We start from the raw sequence: 15,883 nt of genomic DNA, 5'->3' as shown, positions 1-15,883 counted from the left end.
AGGAATCAGTACTGATATCACTTCACCTAAATTATTCTCAGCTGATGATATTTTCTTAGTAGATTATAATGCTTCTGTAAAGCGAAAGGTTATTACAGCACAGATTGACAATATTTCTGTCAGCCTTAAGATTAGTGAACTTAACTCGATCAATAACTCATCTTAAGATTAGATGCTCTTGCTGTTTTGCATATAATACAGATTTCGGAAATGGTACAGTTTCAATGAAACATAACTTAACGAGCGGGACATATATTTTCAACGGAAATCAAGATTTTTAAGAAATATCAGACGATGAAGAAAGTAGTGTTGGTGACAAATTTTTCAGTGGCGGGTTGCAAATTCGTTAAGCACCAAGCAACAAAGAAATTTGTGATGCAGTTAATTGAACGCACAATTTGAATACGCAACAGAACAATAATTGTTTCAATATAGGGATATTTTAACCAGTTATCCATGTCCTTGCATAATTGGTGAAATTTTGTAAATAACATGGAACACTAATTGGCCGTATGTACACTTCTTCAAAATATATTTGAGCGTCTGAATTTCTCTAAGTAACTCAAAATAGGAAGTTGGCAACAGTAAATCTTGTATAAAGGAAGATTCTCCGGATGCATCAGACACTCACAAAATTAGTTGTTTCAAGATAGTAAACATCATGACTATCAGCCGGATATGGCTAAGCTCAAAATAAGATGAATATATCGCTATTCAAAGATGAAGAACCGTAAATGAGTCAAAGATCGAACCCTGGTCTTCGTTTACTGTACTTGTGCGCTAATCATTATGCTATCCTGTTCTCTCCTAGAGTAACGACAATCTTCCCATTCTTCGCGTTGATTTTCACTTTAGCCATTTACATATGGAATCTACCACAACCTAATAACTGTTGTACCTGCTGAATCCGGTGTCAGTGGCATAATGAGCAGCACACTAGCACGTTAAAATGCAGAGATGAGTTTGATCTCCGTCTGTCATCCTTTTTTTTTTTTTTTTTTTAACTCTTTGAATTTTATTCAATCTACGTCTATAGAAAATTCGATCTTAAAAAACATCTCCACGTTTCCTTTATTTTTCATATACATGTACCTAATTAATTTGATAAAGGTTCTCTATAATTAACACCTATATCAGTTGAATTAGGCATACTGTCTTGTCGAAGCACAACAGATATTAATTTGTTACACAGTTCTTGTAGTTTTCAATGACAACACAAACATGATTAGTGAGTACACCTGTATAATTAGTCAGGGAAAGAGATGGTTAAGTGGTTGGCACACACTTACCTTCGTTCTCTCAATCGGACCCATATTTTTACTCTGAATTTCGAAGACATACTTACAGAAGACTTGGTGTTTAAAAATATAAAGGGTTCCTTCCCTATTTATCACTTGCATAAAATGAATAGATTACTGTATTCTTATGATTGTGCTTTATCTCCTTACAGTAGCACTGAGGTTATGAACGCTAAAAACCACTACTCTATTAACTGAGACAGATCATCTTTAATAACCTATGCGTGGCAATTTAAATCCAGAAGATTCTTTACGGCCAAGCAGTTAGCGTAAGCGCCTTAGGCGAGGGAGACCTGGATTCAATTCCCGGCGAAAGCTCATGTGGTTCGGATCCCATGTTAGCTGTAGGTCTACCGTCTCATATAGTCTCGCTGTTGAACCAAACCAAACCAAATCAAAAGCTTATATCCAGGAGTTTCACTTTCCAGTGCAGTTTAAACCTACGTACACACACCGAAAGCAGGTGTTCTAAGCATAAAGTCACGGTGAAAAAGGGGGAGGGCTGTACATACATGTTTACCTGCTCAACCACTGAAATGAAATGAAATCTTTGAGTTTTACGTCCCACGGTTATGCCGGTTAGGCTAAAGGAGACGGTGAAGATGAGAAATGAATGAAATGGTGGAATGAAGAAAGTGGGAGGAAACGGGAGAACCCCGAGAAAACCCACGCACACGGTGTTTGTCCACCACAAAGTTCACTTGGCAAAGGCTGGGATTGAACCCGGAACCCCAAGCGCCAGAGGTGATGCTCAACCACTGAGACATACTATGACAAATATATCTATCTATCTATCTTATTCACCTGATGTATACTATATGTTTAATAATAGTTAATGTTTTACAGAAAAGAAGGAAAAAACATGATGCCCATCTTTTTGCGCTACCATATACTTAAAAAAAAATCTACGATTTAGTTTTTAATACCTGTTATTATAATACTCATATCTGATTACTCTTACCCTATGTAAAATCCAGTTTAGATGTAAATATTCCAAGCCTTGAAGAGTCATTAGCATGTATGCTTTTATGTTGGCAGACGTTAATACTATGTTGGTGTCTTTTACAATTACCTCTAAATCTGTATCCATAAAGTCGAAAACAAGAGAGACATTTGATTTGTGTCCAAAGACATCTGAAAAGTTAAAACTTAATGTAGCACAACTGATTGAGTAAATTAATTACTGCAGTAAAAGAATTACACTGAAATACAGAATAACAAGAAGTAACTTTCATTTTTATCTAATTTCATTACTTTTACCAGTAGCAGCAATTTTTCATTGACATAACGAACATACATAATTTATATCTATCTAGTAGGCAAATTTTAGAGATACATGATCTCAGCTATCTTTCTTAACATAACTACAGTATTTTTCTTAAACAGAAACACAATTTTATTTTTCTAGTCATCATTAAGACTACACGAAGGCCCGAAAACAGAGTTCAACAGAGTTTACACGTTCCAAGGAGTTTGCCTACAATTACAATAATACCAAACACAAATGCACACAATAATAAAATGTAATTAAATACAATAAAATTTGAACGAGTAGTTAAGAAACACTTGGGTCTCTTTAAAGTAACGAACATTTATGAGCTTGAAGCAAAGGCCTTATGTCTCGCCCTTCAGAAATATGAATGCAGAAATCATCATAATTTCTTTACAACATATACTGATTCACAAGCTTTATTTTGTTAAATTAACGAAGAATTGGTTACTCACCAATAAATGCTACCGTGTGGAAACTAGAAACTCTCCAAACGTTGCGGAGTTAGCTAGTTCCGTCTTCAGTCGTAAGATAACAAGGATAATAATGGATGAAAGAAAAAAAAAAAAAAAACGTGTAGTATGCACCACAGAATGAATAAATATAACATAAAGGATACTAAAATACCATGAGCAGAACACATTGCGAAAGCAGTACTTCCTTTAACACTGTGCTCTGCTTGTGGTATTTTAGTATCCTTTAGTACATTCAGTATTCCACATTGGAAAATCGAAGTCTTATGTACTATGACACAAGTGGGTGTTTCCACACTCACCTAGAGATATACTGTGACAATTTGGAACTTTCTGTGGTAACTTTAAAGAACCTTACTTGAAGGTGTGACATAGAACAACTTGCTAGAACATGTGAAATTGTTAGTAGCCCGTGATGTACAGTGTTTCAGGAATGTGATGACTGCCTTGGAAATGGAAGACTTGATTTACAGATACTTGTTCTGGAAACCATACCAGATGAATCTTCTGAAGTTACATATGCAACATGGGAGGAAAATAAACCCATTATAATAAGAAAACCGTTGCCATTGATACCTTCATTGACGAATAGAGAAATGGACGACGAAAGGAGTAACACACCAAGATCTGAGGAAACTGCAATAACAATACGCTGCACAAGTGAAGGGACGTGTAGACACAGAATACATCCTTGAATCAAATTGATATGATAAAAAACAAAAAGCAGTTTGAGATAGATACTAACGATGTTCCAAATTCATTTCAAATAGGTCAGCCGATTACCCAACCCCGAAAACTATGAATTCGACATTAATCTTAGTCATTTTTGGCATATTTTTTCACTGCTTCTACCTGCTCTCTGAAGATTAAGTTGAACTTAATTTAAACATCATTAGGAGCTTCACTGTTCATTTCAGCGACCCGAAACCTACCAATTGATCACTAATTACTAATATCGGTCGTTCTGGATTATTTTTGCATGTCACCCCTTTCCATTCCGCCTCTTCGGGTGTCCTCCCACTGTACTTTTTTCCAGAATGTAAGTCATATGTCTACCAAGATAGATTGAAATTGGTTCAGGCGTTCCACAGTTGAGCTAAACATACATTCACATATATATATATATATATATATATATATATATAGATGGACGAGCAACGCCTTTGGCGTGCTGCCCTGTAAATGTCGAATCCTGCTGACATGTTTGTTCTTGCCTAGGCTTAAACTTAACTTAGCCCTAAACTTCGGCTTAAATGACACTGGGATTGTCACCTAGGAGCTTAGTGGCCACGAAAAGTACGGATTCGACACTAATTTGGGTAATCTGAGACATTTTATTCCTCACCTTCTCAATTTCCATGCCAATGGAAGCCGAATTTGAATGTTATCGCTATCTGGTAGGACTATTCATCTCAGATACACCAAAAACTAGATTCGCCACTAATATCAGTAGTTTTCAAATATTTTTTACATTTCACCCTCTATAGGTGCTAATGGATTACTAAACGTGAACTTACACGTCATCAGCAGTGCAACTATTCGTCTCGCGGATCGCGAAAACTGTGGATTCGATACTATATAGATTATTTTTACACTTCCATACTTCCCACGCTCCCTTAGGGATGCTAGGGAACTTACTCCCACTGAGGACTAAACCTGGACTTGAACAGCAACGGAACTGTCACCAATCAACTGAGGAACCCCAAAAAACTATGACTTCGACACTAATATCGGCCACTTTTGATTATTTTTACATTTCCCTTCAAGGGTGATAATGAGGATTAAATCTGAACATAAATGGCATCGGGAGTGTCACTAATTATCTCTACCACCCGAAAACTAACTACGGTCGTTTTCGATCATTTTTGTCACCCCTTCTCATTTCCTCTAGGTGTCTCAAAGGAGTCCCCAACATACTGTTTCCCAACTTGTAAGTAATATGTGTACCAAGTTTGGTTAAAATTGGTTCAAGCATTAAAAGTTATGCTGGAACATCCATCCACCTATAACCGATTCCATTTCAATTCGTCCAGGTGAAACAAAATTGCTCCCCATCATAGTTTCAGATTTGATCCATTTTTTTTATATGGGATCTACATGCAATATTATTAGACCTTTTTTTTTCTTTTTGCGTCAAAAAATTTTCCTTCGATATACAGCCTTCTAAAATCGCTGCCCTTCTCTCGGATTGCTTGAAAAACTGAAAAACATATCGAATTAAAAATTTTATTATAGAGAAACGAGTATACTTAGTACCATAATCGCGAGAGTAGGAAGAATGTAAAGTAGTGTGTTTCGGTCGAGGGGCAAAATTCGTCTGTTGGTCCAACAGAAATCGTTCAATTCACTCGCAATGTTGCCAACTTTGGTGAAAATTTTGCTAATTTCAAACATTTTTGTTTCTGTCCTCACGAACCATATCAACCATCTGCTTCTAGCATCAAAATCTACTCGATAAGGTCTCCTCCTTAAGTTTCTGATTATGAAAAGCTGAAAATTTCATTAGGACGCCATGTTTGGCCACCATTTTCTCAAAAACCTCACCATTTAAAAATCTGATTTTTTTTACAACTGTTGGAGAAGTAACTAAGTATTTAATATTTGTTAATCGTTCCTGCGGCTGCAGCCTCTAAGGTTCGCAATTGATTACTGAAATTTCCATTTTTGTACTTGGAATGTAAACATTTCCAATGGGGATTTAGGCGATCCCAAGGCGATCTGAAAGGCAGTATGAAAATTTTTAGGGTTGAATCCTGACATCAAATCAAGTAGAAAAGTTCCTATAAACATGGGTCGAATTCCGCTTCATTTTCGAGTTGCATTTTCCAACTCGGGATCCAAAATCGGCTCGGGACAATGGAAGATAAAATTATATTTCGCGTTAAATCAGAAACTATGCTTTGTATCAATATGATGATTTTTATGTGGGTAAGGGCGATGCAATTCGGTTGGCAGTGTTGCCAATTTGGTAGAACTTTTATTTGTTTCCAAGTGATACTACGTGGTTTTTATTTAATATTTGGTATTCATTAATGATTGTAAACATCGAATGGAGCACAATTTTCGAAAACTTACATGTATTTCATTAAAAGGTTTTACTTCGTGCATTATTGATAGTTTGCAACATTGAATGTGAATTTCACTTGATGTTTACCATCATTAGTAAAACCAAAATGTCGAATAAAATCTACGTCTGTGTAAGTTGTAATAATAATAATAATAATAATAATAATAATAATAATAATAATAATAATAATAATAATAATAATAAGAAGAAGAAGAAGAAGAAGAAGAACATTTCTTATTTTATATTATTGCACTACAGTTTGGTCCCAAAATATATCCCCACATACATGTTTTCTTTAAAAGCTTTGTTTAATAAGACTATTTACTGACTTTAATGAGATGCTATTTACTGACATTATGTAATATATCTTCATGTTATTGCTCTACAATACAGTTTACAATAGTTAACATAAAAATTAACAGTATTTCAATATTTTGTGTGTCGTTCATTAGCTTTTTTAGGTTCGAGAACTCTTTTCGACAATAATGCAAAAAGTTTCTCACATATGTATCTGGCTTGATTTCATGTTACCAAAAATGAACACTTTTCCCATTAATTCTGTTCTGTTACCACAAAGTATTTGCTCAATTCAAAAGGCATAATAGCCCACAAATTTTCGATGAGGTTCATATCAGGTGAATTGGCCGGCCACCATAACCTCTGAATACCCAATTCTGACGCACACAGTTGGATGGCTCTAGATCGGTGGCACGATGCATTGTCATATTGAAAAATGAATTGTTCAATGTTTAAACCACTGTAATGGTCCCTAGTTGTATTCAAAAGCTCCTTCTTTAGTATCTCACAGTATGATAAACCATCGTTTGGACCTGTGCAAACTTAATTCTTCCTACACATTTGAAAGACGTTGCTCCCCATAGCATTACACTTTCACTGAACTTTTTTCTCCATGATACACTCTTGCTTTAACTTTTCTTGTGGACCTATCCACAGTTTTACACCACTATCATTACCGAAAACGTTGGATTTCTTTTCATTTGAGAAAATTATCGCTTTGCAATAATCAACTCTCCACTTCACACAAAGATATCCATGAATTCTCTCTATCCTTCAGGTCCTTTTATGTCAAACGAAACTTCCTTACGGGCCTTTCTTTTTAATATTTATGTGTGACTATCTGGTGTGAAATACTCTCACCTAAGTCCTCCTTTATCTTCGCAGCAACTTGCCTTACACTTAATTTTCTCTTTTGCTTTACAATCCTTTTGATTGCCCTGCACAATCTCGGATTTGCCTTTTCTTTACATCTACACCGATGCCGTAGACTTACCACTCGAGTTTCAGTTTAGTTTCAGTTTTGGACTTACCATTCGAGTTAACGTTTTAAAATATTAACCACTGTTTTGTGGTCAATTTCTAACTTTCTTGCGATTTCTCTATTCGATATTTCTTGCGACTTCAGTCCCATACCTTGCTTCCCTGGAGATATGTCCTTTTTTTTCTTATGATGTAGAAACTAAGAATATGACCAAATCACTGAATGTAACAGTATTAACACAAACACAGCTTTGTATTCGCACAACCAAGCTTTGAAATTTAGAATACAGCACCAGCAGTTTTCAAACTTGTCAATATGCACTCTTTTCTCACCATTCTGCCTCCTAGAAAACAGCTGACTCAAAAATGGGGGGGAACCGAACAATGGCGCCATCTAGGGCAACCATTTTGGAACTTCAAACATTTCTGCCATCTAGCACCCACACAGTACATTAAATGGCATGTCTTTGATCTTAATACGTTTCAGTTTCCTATTAAATGAATATTTCAGAGCATTGAAACCAGGGTGGATTGATTTAAATCACGATTTTAATCAATATTTAAATCGCTTGATTTTTTAAATAAGAATCGTTGATTTAAATCAAAATTCGAAATAAATTAATTTAAAGTGAAAATAAGTAAAATCCAGTTTTTGATGTTATTTCGATTATGGAAGATAATAATCATAACACAATGAGACTCAAATGTATGTAAGCACAGTATGAAAACGAGTATCATGCAGAGGATGATTAGGGAAAATCCCGTTTTGAACGGATAACGGGTGAATCCTGCTTTCTTTTCTTCGTAACATACGGTTTTTAAATCGTTAACTATTCCAGCGGGGAAATCACCATGGACATTTAAGACGAAAATTCTCTTGTGTCCACGTCTATTTGTTTGTTTCCAGATAAAAGGAGCACATTTAGAGGGGTTCGATCCCCTCTCCTAAAAAAATAAATAAATAAATAAATAAAACTAAGCGAAATGTATGTACTAAATACATAGAAGTTCCTCGGGATCATAATACGGCAAATTTTGTATGCGTTAAAATATCGATAAAGTGGATATTTTCAAATATCTATGATCAATATTAACAGACAAAAACAATATTTACGAAGAAATTAAATGTCGACTAAAAGCAGGGGATTCGTGTTATTATTCAGTTCAAAATCTCTTGTCGCGAATTCTGTCGAGGAATTTGAAGCTTAAAATATATCAAACGATAATCATGCCTGTTGCTCTGTATGGTTGCGAATCATGGTCGCTTACTATAAGGGAAGAGCATAGACTGAAAGTATTTATTTATTTATTTATTTATTGAACAATTTCCCAGATACAGCATAACTTTGCCATTTTACACAGGGACATGCTAACAAAAGAAAGAAAAAAAAAAACAAGACAACAATAACAACAACATAGAAAAAAAAGAGTGTAAAAGTAAAACTATTCCGTCAAAGCTCGTTTAATTGCTCTTTCAAACACTGGGTAGCTCGAAAAAATGTCCACATCAGTTGTTACTTGATTATAACTGTTTGGTATTCTATAAAAAAGAGACCTCTGTATAACAGCCAACCTAGGACGGGCAAGATGGAATAGGTGGGTATTCCGAGTGATGCGGGAAGAGACACGTAAGGATAGTTCCTGAAGTAATATTTCCGATCTTAAGGTTCCATTAACTATTTTATGTAGATATTTCAGATCAGAGATAATTCTGCGTACTTCAGGAGTCTGAATATTAAGATGTCGCAAGAGCTCCTTCTTAGATAATATTCGGAGTGCAGGAACACGAAATCGGACTATAGCAATGAAGAAATTGAGAACAGAATCAAGTCTGGAGAGATGTGTAGGTGCTGCCATGGCCCATATGGGAGAGCAGTATTCGATCTTGGGCGCTATTAAAGTCTTATAAAAAGTTGCTAATGAAGAAACAGTGCGTAGTTCGGTGAATCGATAAAGAAGTCCCAACATGCGCATTGAATTCTTTAGTATTGAGGAGATGTGGTCAGAGAAGGTGAGTTTTGAATCAAAGATGACACCAAGATCGTTATGACTAGCAGAATGTGTGATAGGGGAATCGTTGATATGGTATGTGGAGGGAACAGGAGACTTTTTCAAAGTAATAGTAATACTGTCACATTTCTTACTGTTGAGTTTCAAGTGCCACATTTCACACCAGCCTGTAAGGTAATTTATGTCTTCCTGTAGAGCAATTGTGTCATGGAGACACGATATTTCTCTGTATAACTTACAATCGTCAGCAAAAAGCAGAAGGCCACTAGGTTGAGCTGATAAGTGCGTGTAGAGATCATCCATATACAGGACAAACAGTAGAGGCCCAAGTACACTCCCCTGAGGCACCCCTGAGATCACGGGTTGGGGGTTAGAAGTCGCCCCTGAAAGAACAACTCTCTGTTTACGGTCCTTCAAGTAGCTTGTGATTAGAGAGAGAAATTTGCCATGTACATTAAATCTATTGGAGAGTTTATGAAGAAGATGAATGTGACTGACAGAATCAAAGGCCTTCGAGAGATCAAAGTAGATAACATCTAATTGAGTATTGTTATTCATACATTTGACTGCACAGGAAAGAAGAGTACTTAAGTTTGAGAGACTTGAGCTTTTCGGTAGAAAGCCGTGCTGAGAACTATGGATGTAAGGTGAGGTGAATTTAAGTAGCCTGTCTTTAATTATTTTTTCGCAGATAACTGATATTACAGAAAGAAGAGATATTGGCCTATAGGAGGATACATGATCTTTAAGTCCTGATTTATATATTGGGGTCACGTGAGCCAGTTTCCAACTGGTGGGATAATACCCTTCCTTGAAGCATCTATTGAATAAGATAGATAGAGGAACCGCAATAACTGAAGCAGTTTTGTTGAGAAAGAGAGGACTAATTTTATCAGGTCCAAGTGATCTATGTGGAGATAACGATAGCAAGAGAGCCAGAACTTCGCCCGGGGTGGTAGAGATAATGGATAAGGTGTCCGAACAGATGGAATGGAGAGGGGGGAGATGGGTTGTAGAGAAAAGGGAAGTAAATGTTTTGCAGAAGTAGTTATTGAAGAGGTCTGGTCTTTGATCATCACTCGCTTCAGTATTTTCATCTTGAATTGTTGCCGGTATGCCCGGAGATTTTGTTCTAGATTTAATTACAGACCAAAAGACTTTAGGGTTACTAACAGTAAAATCACCAATTGAGTCCATGTATTCAAAATATTTACGTCGCTGTACCTTCTTGGCAAGACTTCTAATTCTAGCAAAGTTTTTATATGTGTAGTCACTCGGATGTGATTTCCATAGAGTCCAGGCAAGCTTTTTGTTTTTAAGAAGGTCACGAAGTTCATTGTCGTACCAGACCGGAAACCTGTTCGATTTTGATGCTTTCACCGGCACAAAGTCCTTTATGGCTGAGTGGACAACGGATGTAAATAAGTCCACAGCGTCGTCAACAGTTCCTACCTCTAACAAACACCAAGGAAACAGTTCAATAGCCCGGCAGATGTCACCCCAGGGGGCTTTCTTCCATAGAAGTTGTGACCTACTTTTGAGGGGCTGGTTTGTAGTAGTGGAGGGGAGGAAATCGAAAGAAACATCCAAGGAATCGTGATCCGAGGGAAAACGATTTCTGCATGGGACAACACAACGAGGTTCTAAGTTAGAAAGAATGTAGTCAAGATTGCTATTATTGCGGGTATTATGCATATTATGTTGACCTAGACCAAGTCCATGAATAAAATTGTCCATGAAATAACTGTCGTTTCCATCTTTAGCGACTCCATGCTTGCTGTCCTGCCACGTGATGGAAAGGTTGAAATCACCCAATAGGATGACGTCACCGTGTGACAACGCATGCAACAGTGAGTCATGGCAAGCTTCTAAGATGTGCTGGGGGGTGTTCTTGTGCGGCCTATAGAAGCATCCAATAAACACAGAACGACGCTTTGGAATAAATACTTCCACCCATATAAGTTCACAATCCCGTTCGAGGTCCAGTCTTCTCTTGCTCTTCCACTTATTATTTACACAAATCATCACTCCACCTCCACGAGCTATGCGGTCTTTACGATAAATGGTGAAATTATTAGAAAAGCTAATTTCACTGTCGTTCACTGATTCATTCAGCCACGATTCGGTCACTGCGAAACAATCCAGTTCCCTTATCTCACCTAGGTTCAATGAGCACTCAAGTAATTTGTTTTTAATGCTACGAACATTTTGATAACATATATTGAAAGCATTAGTGTAATATGGACAGGGTGGGCCAGGGTTTACGTGAATATCACCACAAAGGAGGAGAAAACAAACGAGAATGAGGCACTGTTTTTTTGCTTTTGACTCATACCTTGTCACAAAATCACTGGTAGTTCCTCCGTCACTGTTAGCAGTACCAGAGAGAGCACATGGCGGTCCTCTTGGTATGAAGGCAGCAGCAATAAAATGAAATGATCTTCCACTACACTTCAGTCCATGTTTCATTGGCAATGCTTCATTTGGGAAAGTCACAGCACCGTTACTACATGAAGACAGTAGAGCACGCACATAAACACTACACACAACCACGAGAAAAAGATAAACAATAAGAGCACCACTTTGCATCGACTTCGAGCTTGACGCCATCTTGGAACGATTTGAGAACAAGATCCTGAGATGAAGATTCGGACTCAAGATTGATGAGAATGGGGAATGGCGGAAACTTCATAACGAGGAACTACATAAATTATACGGTTTACCAAACGTTGTTAAGGTCATCAAGTCTAGGAGATTCAGGTGGGCAGGTCATGTAGCCAGGATGGAAGAAAGTAGGAACGCTTTCAAAGTCTTAACTGGAAAACCAATCGGAAAAAGATCATTAGGAAGACCTAGGCGCAGATGGGAGGACAATATTAAGATGCATCTCGCAGAAATAGGAATGCAAAGTAGAAACTGGATCCAATTGGCCAAGGATAGAAGTCAATGTAGAGCTTTTGTAAACGTGGCATTGAAGCTCCGGGTTCCATAGGCCATAGAATTAGTTACTTAATTTTAGGTGAAACGTATGTACTTTATATGTATTTCGTGCCGCTGGCTAGTTCCAATTTTTTTTTAAATATGCCACTGCGAAATATCAGTAACTTTCGTGAAAAGAAGTGTCATGTTGATAAACGTTGCTGTATTTTCTCCTTAATGCTGAAGAAACATTGTTTAGATTGAAATAGATTAACGACAAGGGCGCCGATTTCTCTGTAAATTTGGGTGGCACATTCAGATGCAGAAGGAATATTATATATATATATATATGCGGATTTTAAGACAAAGTGCATTCAAAATTATGCCAAATATTGTATATTCATAAATATAATAAAGGGGCCACATGAGATTTGGGGAGGCCGGGGCCCCTCCAGAATCGGCGCCCTTGGTTAACGATTGGCGATTAATTCAAAATTCAACCCCAATACTTTCACTTAAATGGCATAATTTACATTTAATACTAAGTCCTAATGTTTTTTCTTCAGTTCACGATTTGTATTATACGAGGAGCAAGATTTGATTTAAATAAAAAAAATCGATTTAAATCAAAAAATCAACAAAAAGATTTTTTTTTAAAAAAATCATGATTTTTTCCCACCCTGATTGAAACCATTGTAGATTAAGTACATTTTCCCCTAAACGAACACACAACACAGAAAATTAGTCCTACAAATCCAGATGTCAGTGAAAAAACCTACAAACAATTTAAAGAGTAAAATGCAATTTTGCAGTTACCAAAAGAGACCGTGTAGAAACGCAAACTTGAACGAAAATCAGATTGAAAGATATTTTTCAATCAAAATTCTTAGTGTAGATATTTTTCTGGACCAAACTGTAATTACAGTGTTTGTGCGAATAACAATGGAGAAGTCCTATTATAGTAAGGACCGTATTAAATGTATTGATTATGCTAAAGGGTGTAAGTGGATTGAGTACAGAAAGAATTCTCGTCAAAAACGTTATCTCGCGGTAAAATATATGGACTGCGTGAAGTATCTGCCCAAACGTAGTACTAGGGGAGAATGATTATTTGTGTAAAGGATGCTTTGAATATTTACCGTGAAGAACGTGAATGCGTGTGTGATATTGACCACGGAAGAAAGTGTAAAGATGAAATTATGCACCAGCAAGACGAAGAATTTGTTCCTCTGAATGTAATTTGGAAACCCTTAACCAGACAGTTAATGTATTGAACATGAATGTGTCGCCATTAAAACGACCGTCATCGGTGAAACCCAGACTACGGCGAAAGATTCATCTCTTAAAATTTTCATACTGCTTTTCAAATCGCCTTGTATACAGGACACAAATAATCATCCTCCCCTAATAGTACGTTTGGGCAGACACTTTAAGCAATCCATATATTTTACAGTAAGGTAAAATATTTGTAGACAATTCTTTCTGTACACAATCCTCTTATGCCTTTTAGCATAATAAACACATTTAATACGGTCTTTACTGTAATAGGACTCCTCCATTGTTATTCATACAAACACTGTAATTAGTGCACTACAAAGTCATGTTACCAGTGAAAACAACTTTCATGCTTCCAGATTACACTAGGACGATGTTCACAACACCGTGCCGAGCAGATATCATTTCGCTTCCTGAACAAGTTCGAACTTGATGCGTAGTTATGAGAAGTTCTGCAATAATAAAAACTCTTATTATTATTATTATTATTATTATTATTATTATTATTATTATTATTATTATTATTATATTATTATTATTATTACAACTTACACAGACGTAGATTTTATTCGACATTTTGGCTTTACTAATGATGGTAAACATCAAGTGAAATTCACATTCAATGTTGCAAACTATCAATAATGCACGAGGTAAAACCTTTTAATGAAATACACGTAAGTTTTCGAAAATTGTGTTCCATTCGATGTTTACAATCATTAATGAATACCAAATATCAAATAAAAACCACGTAGTATCATTTGGAAACAAATAAAAGTTCTACCAAATTGGAAACGCTGCCAAACGAATTGCATCGCCCTTACCCACATAAAAATCATTATATTGATACAAAGCAATTTTCTGAAATTTATCATAACTTTAAAGCATAGTTTCTGATTTAACGCAAAATATAATTTTATTTTCCATTGTTCCGAGCCGATTTTGGATCCCGAGTTGGAAACCCTGCAACTCGAAAACGAAGCGGAGTTCGACCCATGTTTATAGGAACTTTTCTACTTGATTTGATGCCAGGATTAAATTCTAAAAATTTTCATACTGCCTTTCAAATCACCTTTCAAAGGACCTAAATGCCCATTGAAAATATTTACATTCCAAGTACAAAAATGGAAATTTCAGTAATCAATTGCGAACCTTAGGGCTGCAGCCGCAGTAACGATTAACGGATATTAAATACTTAGATACTTCTCAAACAGTTGTAAAAAGATTCAGATTTTTAAATGGTGGAGTTTTTGAGAAAATGGGGTCCTAATGAAATTTTCAACTTTTTATCATACTATAACATATGATGTAATAATCAGTAACTTAAGTCCTTTACATTTTCAGGAGACCTTGTCGAGTAGATTTTGATGCTAGAAGCAGATGGTTGATATGGTTCGTGAGGACAGAAACAAAAATGTCTGAATATCACAATATTGTGAGCGGTAATTATATTCAATCAGAAAAAGCAAGATTCCGCCACTCACCGCCAAAAATATGTAGCAGAATTTTTTTCTACATGTAACAGGTAGCGCTTTGGGAACTTCCTTCTTCAGTCTGTGGTAGACTCCAAAAAGGATAAAAACCATGATTTTTTTTTTTTTTAAGTGAGTTACGAAGGGAAACAGACGAAGGGAAGAGTTTTACAAAAGAAAATGCAAGAACATAAAAGAATTAGAGAGAGTTGGGAAATATGTGGAGACGTATAAGGAGGTGAAATCTATGGAACTTCGGAGAAAAGAAACTAGTATTACGATGGCAGTAGAAAATAAGAAAGTAATCAGCGAGAGAAGAGAAGTCTTAGAAAGACGGAAAGAATATGTTGAAGACTTATATGAGAACAGGGAAAAACCGTATGGTGTAGATACTGAAGTAGAAAATGAAGTACGCGAGGATGATAAAGGGTTTAGTATTCTTTGGTATGAATTTAAAGAAAGCTAGATCCGAGATCAGGAATGAGAAGAAAACCTGGATAGACATATCAATCGAATTCATTCATTAAGAATATGGAAGACAAGGGCAAGAAAAAGAATTGTTCCGACTCTGCAATGAAATAAATGAAACAGAAGAGTGGTCAAAGACTTCCAGACGACGATCATGATAATGATGACTAAAAAATCGAACCAGAGAGATATGAAGATTACAGAACTATTAGTCTCATACTGCATGCATCGAAAATTCTGTCCTCAACAATGAAGAAAAGGTTGTACCGAAGAAAAGATGAAAAAAATTGAAGAGGAATAGTTCGCATTCAGAAGAGGTAAGGGCACAAAAGATGCAATTGGATTATTGAGGGTAA

The 15,883-nt window shown here is 36.2% G+C and overlaps 1 protein-coding gene across 2 annotated transcripts in view; it reads right to left on the bottom strand.

Moving 5' to 3' along the window:
- The window catches only part of LOC145666515 (cyclin-dependent kinase 7-like), a 155,985-nt gene that overhangs the window by 71,640 nt on the left and 68,462 nt on the right, over positions 1 to 15,883 (bottom strand). For both annotated transcript variants that reach the window (XM_081733802.1, XM_081733803.1), the window contains exon 4: positions 2,260 to 2,432. In XM_081733802.1, the coding sequence (XP_081589928.1) occupies positions 2,260 to 2,432 (173 nt within the window). The remainder of the gene's footprint in view (positions 1 to 2,259; positions 2,433 to 15,883) is intronic.

Source organism: Thermobia domestica, chromosome 12, assembly GCF_964235325.1.
Source record: "Thermobia domestica chromosome 12, izTheDome1.hap1.1, whole genome shotgun sequence".
Classification (NCBI taxonomy): domain Eukaryota; kingdom Metazoa; phylum Arthropoda; class Insecta; order Zygentoma; family Lepismatidae; genus Thermobia; species Thermobia domestica.
The sequence above is the reverse complement of the archived record's forward strand: the minus strand, read 5'-3'. Positions and strand labels throughout refer to the sequence as shown.